This window comes from Neofelis nebulosa, chromosome 7 (genome assembly GCF_028018385.1).
Source record: "Neofelis nebulosa isolate mNeoNeb1 chromosome 7, mNeoNeb1.pri, whole genome shotgun sequence".
NCBI lineage: Eukaryota > Metazoa > Chordata > Mammalia > Carnivora > Felidae > Neofelis > Neofelis nebulosa.
Window position 1 is genome coordinate 55,352,769 of NC_080788.1, and position 12,061 is coordinate 55,364,829.

Sequence of the window (12,061 nt, forward strand, 5' to 3'; positions counted from 1 at the left end):
GCGAGATGAACTGAATGAACAACTGAAGCATGAAGTGACTTCCTAAGGCCACACTCTTAACTGGTAGCAAAGCTTGAATTGTCAATTGAGCACTGTCATTGCTGCTTTAGTTCACAGGGGAATCATGCGAGGGTTGATGCAAAACATAAAGAACTTACAGATTTCTGAAAGGAAAGAAACAAAGACAAATTTGGAATTACAGTATAATTGTGCCTGCTCCCTGCTTTGCCTCCACACCACACACCATTCTGAAAAGTAGGTGGTTCATTTTATAAACCTAGGATGTATGGTCACCATTTTGGGTGGGAATAAAATCAAATGGGCATTAGAGATGCCAAAATGGCAAACAACAATAACATTGCTAAAAGTGTGTAATTGTATTTTTACAAGAGACATTTTTTACAAGGTCAATGTCAGTGTAAGGAATGAAAACTAACATGCCTCACATCCTTTCTGCACATTCCTCCTATGGCAATTTTAGAGATAAAAGATGCAACTGCAGTATAAAGCATTCTGAAGGGTTAATATGAGTAGTTGATTGAGTTAAAGATAAAACATTTATTAAGTTCTCTGTAAGCACCATGCATTTACAACCCATCATTTTTTTCCAACTGAAGAGACTGATGTAGATTAAAAGCGGCACTAACTAAGCAAGGCCATCAGTCTATTAGATGGGAATGTAATGAGATCATGCAAACTATTTATCAGAACTCCTCTCAGGAAAGAGTGGGTATTAAATGTAGGTAGAAATAACATTTTGATAAGCCACTTAGGTTGATTGGTAAGATCAAGGGAGGGGCACCTGGGTGGCTCAGTTGTTTAAACATCAGAGTCTTGATCTCAGGGTCCTAAATTCAAGCCTACATTGGGCACTATGCTGGGTATGAAGCCTACCTAAAAAAAAAAAAAAAAAAAATCAAGGGATATGCTCCAACAACAACAGGTAGTCACCAATTTAAATGCCTTTGAAAGAGAGAAAATTCCTTCCTAAGTGAAGTATATAATTCATGGTACAGCCAAAGTTAAGGTATTTATCACCACCCTCCTACACCCATGCCCAAAACCACACCTTTGCTATAGCTATGGCAGTAGCTGTGTTTCTCTACAACCACAGCTGCTGTTGGAAGGTCAATTTTACAGGGTTCCTGCTCTTGCTGAGCTCTAGTAGAACCATTTCTTCCCTTTGCCCCTTCAAGCCTTCAAGAGGTGGTAAAGAGCCTGATGCTTGCTATTCCCTGGGTGTTTCACCATCATTGTTGGTTCCCTCAACCCTGACCTCATCTCTGTCCCCATCTCTGTAAATAGTTCCTTCATTAATTTTTTTTTTTAGAAATAACATCAATTTTTTTAAGTTAAATTAAATCCAGTTGATTTTTTTTAAGCTTTATGCCCAACATGGGGCTTGAACTCATGACCCTGAGATCAAGAGTCTGATGCTCTATCAACTGAGCCAGGCAAGTGCCCCCGTGCCTTCATTAAAATTTTAATTAACCCCCCTGAGTATATTATGAGTTTCCTGTCCAGATCTTAATTAATACAAAAGGAGTCCTCTTTTTTTGCCTTCTAGCATATGGTGTTCAGCCTCTCTAAATAAATGCATCAAAAAAATTTTTTAAGATGATCAGTCTGGGGGCGCCTGCATGGCTCAGTTGGTAAACCTCTGACTTTGGGTCAGGTTATGATCTCATAGTTTGTGGGTTTGAGCCCCATGTCAGGCTCTGTGCTGACAGCTCAGAGCCTGGAGTCTACTTCAAATTCTGTGACTCCCTCTCTCTCTGCCCCTTCCCTGCTCATGCTCTCTTTTTCTCTGTCCCTCAAAAATAAATAAACATTTTTTTTTTTAAAGTATCAGTCTGAAAGGATGCCAAATTATGAGCCTATTTGGGGCAACCATATGTCTCAACCTAAAGAGGTGAGGGATCATGAATGCTAGGGTTTACTTAAACATATCACATTTTTATTGAGCATTTTCTTTTTTTTTAATGTTTTTTTTATTTTGAAAGAGAAAGAGAGAGAGCACAAGTGGGGGAGGCACAGTGAGAGAAGGCAAGAAAGAGAATCCCAAGCAGGCTCCATGCTGTCAGCACAGAGCCCAACAGGGCTCGATCTCAAGACCATGAGATCCTGACCTGAGACAAAATCAAGAGTGGGACGCTTAACTGACTCAGGCCTCCATGCACCCCTGTTGAGCACTTTCTATAGGCAAGGCACATGCTTAGTTTCAGGGGATTCAGAGGTAAGATAGTTGTGTCCTCAAAGAGTTTTCAGCTTAATAAAGAATATAAAATAATCATAATACAGAGTAACATAAACTTATCAAAAATATACTTTAAAGGGCTCAAATTATGTTGGGAATTAAATGTCAATTATTTTCAACAAAGGTGCCAAGACAATTCAACACAGAACAAAGCATCTTTTCAACAAATAATGCTGGAACAATTTGATATCCATTTATAGAAAAAAAAAAACAAGCCTCCACATTTACCTCATAGTATATACAAAAATTAAACTTGACATGGGGTCATAGTCCTAATGTAAGAGTTGAAACTATATAAAATTTCCATAAGAAAACATAAAAAAAAATCCTGGTGCACTTAGTTTTGGCAAATATTCCTTAATATATCATAAAAAGCATAAAAAGCTCTTACAACTCAATGGTAATAACGAATAATCCAATTTAAAAATGGGCAACAGAACTGAAGACATACTTCACCAAAGAAGATACATGGATGACAAATAAGCACATGGAGAGATGTTCAAAATTAGTCAGTAAGGGTACGCAAATTAAAACCACAATAATACACCACTACGCTCCTGCTGGAGTGGCTAAAATTAAAACAACTGACCATACCGTGTGTTGACTAGGATGTGGTGCACGTAGAACTCTTATATACTGCTGGTAGATATGCAAAATGGCAAAATCACTTAAACAATTTAAGAGTTCTACAGTTAAGCATACACCTACCATATAATCCAACCATTCCACTGCTAGGTATTTATCCATATTCATTATCTATTACTACATAAGATTACCACAAACCTAGCAGTATAATTACTTCATAATGTCTATGGTTCAGGAGTCAGGGTAGGCTTAGCTGGGTATGGCTTAGCATCTCACAAAGTCTTATCTGAGGTTCAACTGGGGACAGATTCATTTGTAAGACCACCTGTTAGCAATACAGTAAAACCTTGGATTGCAAGTGACTTGTTTTGTGAGTGTTCCGCAAGACAAGCGAACATTTCTAATAAATTTTAACTTGACAAACAAGCAATGTCTTGCAATACGAGTAGTACATGATGCTGAATGTCACATGATCACAACTGAGCCAATGGTTCTCTCTCTCTCTCTCTCTCTCTCACTCTCTCTGAGGGATTGTGGGTGACTGTGTCCCATGCTCAGATGCTCAGTCTCAGGCCACAGTGTTTGGCAGAAATCAGTGATTTTTCAGAATGTTGGAAGGTGCCCACAACTGGCACTAGTATATTTTTGTCACTTCAAGGCACCTTTTGGACAGTCCTTTGCTTTTCCATACAACAGTAAGCTTAGGAATGCTTTGCTTCATTCTAGGTCAGGCTGCCTGCAGATATAGACCCTTTCCTCAGCTGCCTTATTGCCAGTTACATTAAATACAGTATATGACAAGAGATTATTAATACTGTACTATAGTCAACATCCAAGCGAGCAATGCCCCGTACAGAAAGAGGTTGAAAAGAACGGCAGTAAGAAGATGATTACTGTGAAAGTTAAGAAGAAAACCATAGAGAAATACGAATGATGTATGTGAGTGGCCGAAATTGCAAGATTTTATAAGAAGTCTACATCTGTGTCTTGTCTGTAGAGGAGGAGGGGAAAAAGGCAGAGGAATCCCTCACTTCAAATGAAATTAGGGAGATGTGTAAAATGTGGGAAACAGTGCCAAATTTTGTAGAAAAGCACCACCCAAAAAGCAAGTCTGAATAAGGCTGTAGCAGTGCTAACAATGAATCAGTTTAATGACAATGCAATGTCACATTTCTATGAAATCCTCAAAAGGAGGCAAAAGCAAGTGCTATTGGATAGGTTCCTTGTTAAAGTTGTATGAAAAGAAAAAGATTCCATTGAGCCAATAGATAGCAGTGATTCTGTTAGTGTGCTAGTGATAGTGAAAGTCGTCCTACATAATAACCCTCCTCTCTTGTCTCCCTCACAACCAGCCACAAAGGTTTTCAAAGGTAAGTGCAGGTTAATTTATTTTTCTTCATATTTTGTGTTTTCTTTATTATTTTACATTACAGAATCATAATCATTTTTATATGAATATTTTTCAGTTGTGGAATGAATCATCTATGTTTCCATTATTTTTTATGGGGAAATTTGCTTTGATACAAGTGCTTTGGGTCACAAGCGTTATGGAACGAATTATGTTCGCAAACCAAGGTTTTACTGTATTTAGTTCTTGTGCATTGCCAGAGTGAAGGCCACAGCTTTTTGCTGTGGTCAGGTTTGCCTTCAGCTCATTGACACATGATCCTTCATAACATTGCCTCTTACTTTCTCAAAGCAACAAGGGGGATAGAGTCTCTCCAGCAAGATGAGTTTACAATCTTGTATAACATAATTATATACACATAATCACATACATCACCTTTGCTGTATCTTATTGGTTAGAAGCAAGTCACAGATCCCACCCACATTCAATGGAAAAGGATTATCCAAGAGCATGGGTAATAAGAAGACCACCTTCAGTCTGTCCACCCCATGGACAGAAATGAAACATATGTCCACACAAAAACTTGTACACATATGTTCCTAGCTGCTTTATTTGTATAAGCTAAATACTGAAAAAACTCAAATATCCATCAACAAGTTAACAAAGAACTTGTAAGATATCCATACAATGGAACACTCAGCAATAAAAAGAAACAATCAATTGAAACCAATTGAAACAATATGGATGAATCTCAAAGTAATTATACTGAGTGAAAGAAGCCAGGCAAAAGAGTACATAATGTATGATTCATTTATATAAAATTTCACAAAATGAAAAATAATCTATATGACAAAAAGTAGATCAGTGGTTGCCTGAGAAAAGTGAAGAGGGTTGAAAAAGGATTACCAAGAAGTAATGAGGAAACGTCTGCAGTAATAAATATCCTCACTATCTTGGTTGTGGTAATGGTTCCACAGGTGTATACATATGTCAAAATTCATCAAAGTGTACACTTTAAGGATGTGCAGCTATTGTATCTCAATGAAGCTGATAAGATTATACCTTAATAAAGTGTTTAATATATATCTTTATATTATTTTATTTTTATTCGAGAGAGAGAGAGAGAGTGAGACCAGGGGAGAGGGGCAGAGGGAGAGAGAGAGAGAATCTTAAGCAGGCTCCATGCCCAGCATGGAGTCCAAAGCGGGGCTCAATCCCACAACCCTGGGATTATGACCTGAGCTGAAATCAAAAGCTGGATGCTCAATCGACTGAGCTACCCAGGCGCCCTTAATATATATTTTTAAAACTTAGGATCCACTTTCTACAAAGGCATCACATCACATCAATGCTCCCTGTTAACATTTTTAAAAAATGTATTATTTACCACTGAATAAAATTGATGTCAAGAAAAAAAGACTATCATAATTGCACAAAGTATTCAGGATAGGTTGAGTGAGATGACACTTAAATGGATCTTTAAGGACAGAAAATATTTTGATGCATAGAGATAGCTATAAGGGCACTCCCTGCACAGAAAAAATTAACATTTAGGGGCACTCAGTCAGTTGAGCGTCTGACTTTAGCTCAGGTCATGATCTCATTGTTTATGGCTTTGCATCTGGCTCTGTACGGGTAGTTCAGAGCCTGAAGCCTACTTCGGATTCTGTGTCTCCCTCTCTCTCTGCCCTCCCCTGCTCACGCTCTCTCTCTCTCCCTCTCAAAAAATAAATAAACATGGGGCACCTGGGTGACTCAGTTGGTAAAGCATCTGACTTCAGCTCATGTCATGATCTCAAGGTTTGCAGGTTCAAGCCCCATGTTCACCTCTGTGTTAACAGCTCAGAGCCTGGACCCTGCTTCAGATCTGTGTCTCCTTCTCTCTCTGCCCTGCCCCCTGCTCGTGTTCTGTCTCTCAAAAATAAATAAATGTTAAAATAAATAAATATATAAAGATTTAAAACTTTTTAAAGAAAAATTAACATTTATTCATTCAACAAACATTTTTTTAGGACTTGTGTCCCCAAGCACTGTGAAAACCTTTTTCTCTGTCTTAGAAAATTTCCAGACTGGGTTGGTTAAATTTGTAAATGACTAAGAATATTATGCTCAAAATTTAGCTGCAGTTTTTCTAGTGCTTGGCTTGGTCGGTTACGCGTCCCACTTCGGCTCAGGTCATGATCTCAAGGTCCAGTGAGTTCGAGCCCCGCGACGGGCTCTGTGCTGACAGCTCAGAGCCTGGGGCCTGTTTCAGATTCTGTGTCTCCCTCTCTCTCTGCCCCTCCCCTGTTCATGCTCTGTCTCTCTCTGTCTCAAAAATAAATTTAAAAAACGTTAAAAAAAATTTAAAATGATCATTGCCAAGAATATACGGTCCCCCGTATATTACATGTCCCCCCCCCCCCGTATGGGGGGGGGGGACATGTAATGGGACCCCCAATATATTGTCCCATGTTGTTACATAACTTGGTGTAAAAATAATCCGAAATTATATCTGTGCTATAACTATATAAAATTTGTGGATTCAAGTGAACAGAACTGGAAGTTTATATTGAAAGTGCTGTTTGAAACGCAGTTTTCCCCTTGTATTTCGTATTTATTTTTTCATTCTGAATTCTGCTAATGATTTTGTGCAACAATAATGCATATTTTAAAAACCAGTCGTTTACTGTTACCTTAATTTCGGGTAAGGGCAGTAAAGGTCAGTTTATAACCTGTTGAACAACTTAATAAGACTTTAGGCGCCTCAATTGATTGATGCTTAACGGTGTGGGACAGCCACAATATCGTTTTGCCGACTACAAACACGCATTAGGTGTAAACCGTGCCGCTAAAAAGGTCTCCAAACATCACAGGAATACCCACCACAATATGTGGGCAAAATGGCAAATAGATGAAGCAGAAATACTACTACCTGTCAAATAGGACGGGCATGTCAGCCTTTTCTCCGCGAAAGGCTTCTGGTCCTACGGTGCCTCTTACTTTCACCAGAATGAAATGGTTCCAGAGTCCCAGGCAAGGGAAGAGACTGTTCCCTTGCCCAGGAGGCTGGAAACTGCTCAGTGTGAGCTCAAGGTTTCCAAGGCCCTTCAGCGGAGATCCTCAGCACTAGACGATTCCCCAGTTGCTAGGTTTAGTTGCTAAGGCACCAACCGCCTCGCAGGAAGAAGGGGCAGTGCACTCCCTTTTGGCGTCGTAGTGAATCCTCCCGATACCGAGCGCATTTGTTCCGGGAGGAAACATTCTGCTCCTCTAAGAGCGACGGGAAGGCGAGGAGAAGCTGCGAGTGACGCCTCTGAGCCGTGGAGCATTGTGGGAGGAGGTTGTCTCCAATTTCTCCTCCCTCTCCCCCCCTCCCGGCCAAGATGTCTGACATGGAGGATGATTTCATGTGCGATGATGAGGAGGACTACGACCTGGTGAGGCGGAGGGGACGGAACTGTGGGGTTAGAGGTGGTGTCTGGCTTTAGAGGTTGGGGCAGGGGCCACCGCGGCCTCTCCCCGTAAAACATGTGCTTCTTCCCGTCTCTCGGTGCAGTGACAGGACGAGTTTACCTCCTCCCCCTTCCCGCACCGGGCCTGGGCCCTGCTTCTCCAGCATGGGGGAGGGGAGGGTAAAGGAGGCAGCAAAGGGGGTCCCGAGCTTTGCGCTCCAAGTCCGAGTGCCTCCTCGTTTACGTGGACACTCCTGGCCTCCAGGGTCCGGTTTTCGGTGCCTCCTACCTCCTCCCCACCTCCGGAGCCGCCTCGGGGATCGTGCAGCGGTCTAGGCCCTGGCTCTGCCCTCTCAGGCCCAGCTTTCTGGGCTCCTCTTCTTAACCCTAGAACTGAGACAGTACGAAATGCTGAGACAAGGGTCTGAAAACTGGGGGGCCTTCCCAGTCCTGACCGCGAAACGCCACTTGTGAGTCTCCTGGAAACAGAGCTTAATAATAAGTCTTGTATGGGGTACGTTTTGGTTTAAGGTAAAGGTGCAGCGGAGAATTCAGAGCAAGGATAGCTGAAAAAGAAGTAGTTAAATTACTTGTTTTGTTTAAAGAAAAAAGCTGGGGAGGAGGTTTTGGGGGTTTTTCTGTTTGTTTTGGTGTGTGGGGGAGGTAGGGAGAAGGGGATTGACCCAATGGATTTTTTTCTTGACTGGGAGGTTTCCTAGTATTCAAAGTTAAAAATATCAACCGTATAACAATGAACGAATGTATGTAGCTGAACGGTGGTCTGTGAAGATTCAAGGTTTAACTTATCAACGGATTTACAGGTTTTCAAAAATAATTCACTACCATTACAGGTTGCTATTCAGAAACAGTATCTGTGTGTGAACTAAGGAAAATTATCCGGACCAAGAATTAGCACCAATTTTTTTGTTGTTGTTGCATGGTTCCTGCATGTGATAGTGATGCTGCATTATCCTAAAGTTATGAAGTAGATGTTTAGGGAAATCTGACTTATTTTATATTTTAAGTGCCAGATATTCGTGAGTAGACATTAATATATTGTTTTGAATTCGTGTAAAACTTCTTTATATAGTAATTTACAATTAATTTTTCTATTTTAAATGAAAGCACCTTTGCAAAAGGTAGAGGGAAATGCTTGTTGTTACCTGAAAATCATAGTAGAGGTTTTAATCATTCTTAAACTTGAATGGAGAGTTTTGCTAATAGTTTTGTTTCTGCTTTACGTTTCAGTTTGTGTAAACCAAGTCAGTTGTAGGCAGCACATTAAGTGCATTAAGAATGTATTAGTTGTGATATCATGTGCATTTTTATTTGTACATTTATTTATATTACAGGTATTTTGATAACTGTAGAAGTGTCTCTTAAATATGCCTGTTTTTTATTTTTGTTTTTAAATGTTTCTGCTTATCTTTCCTAAATAATAGTTTATTGAGTACCTGACTTATTAGCACTGTGATAAACTTGAAGATCATCATTGAAAATGCAGTGTAGGAATGGCCTACACTGAGGCATAAAATGAGAATTTTACTGTCCCATGTAGTGCTCAGTTTTCACAAGAATTCTATTGTTAAACATATATTGTTTAACTTGGCTAGGTTTTCCCAGCTTTTTAGAGCCTACACTATAATGCAGTACAATACAAAGCCAAATACATAGTTGTTTTGACTTATATTTTCTTAACCAAAAAAAGTAAGATTTTACACTGTACATAATTAAATGAATTCTTCCCCCACAGCATTCTGTTAAATAGTCCTCCCTCCCCCCCAAATCTCTTACATAGGTATCATTCTGCCTTCTCAGTCCTGTATCAAGTAGTGAAAGCTTTTATGCTTTGTTTACTATGAGTTAGTCTTTTGATGGCATAAAATTTATTTAGTAATTTATTTTATGCTTTCTTAGTTAATTTCCTTAAACCACTGTATGTTAAAAAAAAAAATTAGGAGTGCCTATGTGGCTCAGTCGGTTAAGCATGAACTCTTGATCTCAGCTCAGGTTTTGATCTCAGGATTGTGAGTTCAAGCCCGGCGTGTGTTGGGGTGTTGGGCTCCACGCTGGGCATGGTGCCTACTTAAAAGAAAGATTAAGGTGGGGGGGGGGGAGCACATAGCTGGCTCAGTTAGTAGGGCATGGGACTGTCGATTTCAGGATTGTAAACTGAAGCCGCACATTGGGTATAGAGATTACTTTAAAATATTTTAAAAAAAGATTGAGGGAAGCTGGTTGCCATTTCATGCTTACATGTTGTCAGAAGAGAAGTTATTGGGGGTTTTTTCCTAGTTATTTGCCTGGGTCTTGTTGTTTCTTGCGATTTAAAGAGTCCAAAGAATTGACTTGCTCTTTTAGGGAAATTTCTTTTTTATTAAAAGAAATGTATGATTTGTGGGAAAATTTGCCATCACTTCATTTTAGTCAAAATGTTAACTAAAGCCATGAGTATTTCTGACCACAGATATATTCAGCATATCTTTTGTAGGTTGTCTATTGATAAATTTTAATACCCTAAATCATTTTTTGTACTTGTCCCATCTAGTGGAAATAGGTAGTTAGGATACCACCAGGCAAATTAAAAATCTGTTTCTAAAACTATACTGTTTTTATCTAAGGAAGTAAATAATGGTTTATGCCCAAGATCTAGAAGAAAAGAGAACCAACTTAGTTTAAAAAAAAGAAGCAAGCGTGAAAGAAATTAATTTGCTTGAGCTCTTATTTCTAAGACCTATTTTATTTTTTTATTAGAGGCAGACACAGGCATTATCTAAGCATAGGAATTTATGTAGCATTAAATGGAGAAGTAGGAGAGGATACTGGTAAATGTCTTGATTATTTGCTGGTCTAATAATACTAAATAATAACTCTACTGCCACTCGTTAAGTAAATAAGGTTATTGGTAAGTTAACTATTGCAATTCCACCGTCCAGCCATTCTAGCGTGAAGTTGCTTTGTATTTCTAGTAATCTTTTTAGAAAGGAGTTAGGACAGACTGACTTCATTCCAACAATCTATCCTTGAGTAGATCCTGTGATAGGGCACGGTATATTTGAGTTTAATGTATTGCAAGCAAAAAAAATTGTCAAACAGGTAGAGTAATTCCACTTGGTTAAATGTATTACCAATCTGTGGGTCTTATATTACCCCAGTCAAGCTCATAGCTGTGATCAGTGAATGAATGTTTAATAGTGTTGTGGTTTTTTTTGGTCTTAGCATATATAGTATACTTATACTATATACTAATACTTAGTATATTTTAATGCCCTGAATATTTACTTGTTCTTTGCTTTTGGGGAAGGAGAGGTGTCAGTCTTAACTATAGGATATCTTTATGGAATCTCTTACTTCGTTACCATTTTAACAAGATCAGCAAATGATGGCTTGAACTTTATTTTCTCATGTTATAAAAAACCCTAGAACATAGTTTAACAAATTAAAAACTAACACTATTTTTTAAAAAATAATTTTGAATTACTACAAAAAGATACGTAATCTCCTTTGAAAAAGAAGTGGCAATATAAGAACAAGGGCAAAAGAATGGTTCTAGGAATTTGTGTATTTGGTATAAGGACTATCACTTATCATTGTGCAATATGAGGAGCTTTGATGTTAAAGGTTATTTCACTCTGAGACTCTTGTCCCAGTAAGTTAATATTTGACAAAATGTTGTACATATTTTCAAACAATATACTGTTTATGGTCTAGGCCAGTGTTTTCTATGTTGCACACACATTTGGAGTTGCGTGTAGACTTCATGAAGATGAAATTTGATTGTACAGCTGAGGCTTTTGAAAGAAACTTAACATGTTTAATTGTAAATAATTGGAAACAACTCCAAGTTATCAATAGGAGGGGAATACTATTGATATTAATAAGGTTATAGATGAATTATATATCCATGGGGTGGAATGCTATGTTGGCACTTCAAACCATGCTACTAAACAATATTCCATGATATGAAAAACTTTCGATCAGTTTTATTTGTCAGGACTCTTGGGCATAAGAGGAAATATGTCAAACATGCTTAAACTAAAAAGAGCATGTGTTGGTTTACATCACCAGGAAGTAGGAATATGGCTGGATTCATGGCTCAGATGATGGTAGTGGATCTTTTTTCTGTTTCTGTCTCTCTTCCTGGTCTGCTTTCCTCACTGTGTTGGCATAATTGCCTTCACAAGGTGTAATGCAGCATCTTCCTAGCGTTATAACCCAAAGCCAAAAAGGTGTTCCTTGCTAGAGCTAACAGCAAAGCCCTAGGAAGGACTTTTAGTGACCCAGGTGATGTCTGTGTAGCCTTCTGTGAACCACTGGCTCACTGTAGAGAGGGAGATGGGTTGCTTGCCCTCCTCTGTGGATGGCGCACTGTAATTGAGAGCCCTCACCTGGGAGAGAAAGGGTTGATCACCAATGTTCTGAACACAGTGAACATAT

At 38.9% G+C, this 12,061-nt stretch overlaps 2 protein-coding genes across 4 annotated transcripts in view; one reads left to right on the forward strand and one right to left on the reverse strand.

Moving 5' to 3' along the window:
* The window catches only part of GALK2 (galactokinase 2), a 140,115-nt gene extending 132,780 nt beyond the window's left edge, over positions 1-7,335 (reverse strand). The window contains exon 1 of the mRNA XM_058737794.1: positions 7,105-7,335. Within this exon, the coding sequence (XP_058593777.1) occupies positions 7,105-7,124 (20 nt within the window). The 5' untranslated portion in view covers positions 7,125-7,335. The remainder of the gene's footprint in view (positions 1-7,104) is intronic.
* A 130-nt stretch (positions 7,336-7,465) lies between these two features.
* Positions 7,466-12,061, forward strand: part of COPS2 (COP9 signalosome subunit 2) — a 31,295-nt gene continuing 26,699 nt past the window's right edge. For all 3 annotated transcript variants that reach the window (XR_009264161.1, XM_058737795.1, XM_058737796.1), the window contains exon 1: positions 7,466-7,609. Coding sequence is in view for 2 of the 3 variants with exons in the window: in XM_058737795.1 (XP_058593778.1) it covers positions 7,556-7,609 (54 nt within the window). In the remaining variant the exon portion in view is untranslated. The remainder of the gene's footprint in view (positions 7,610-12,061) is intronic.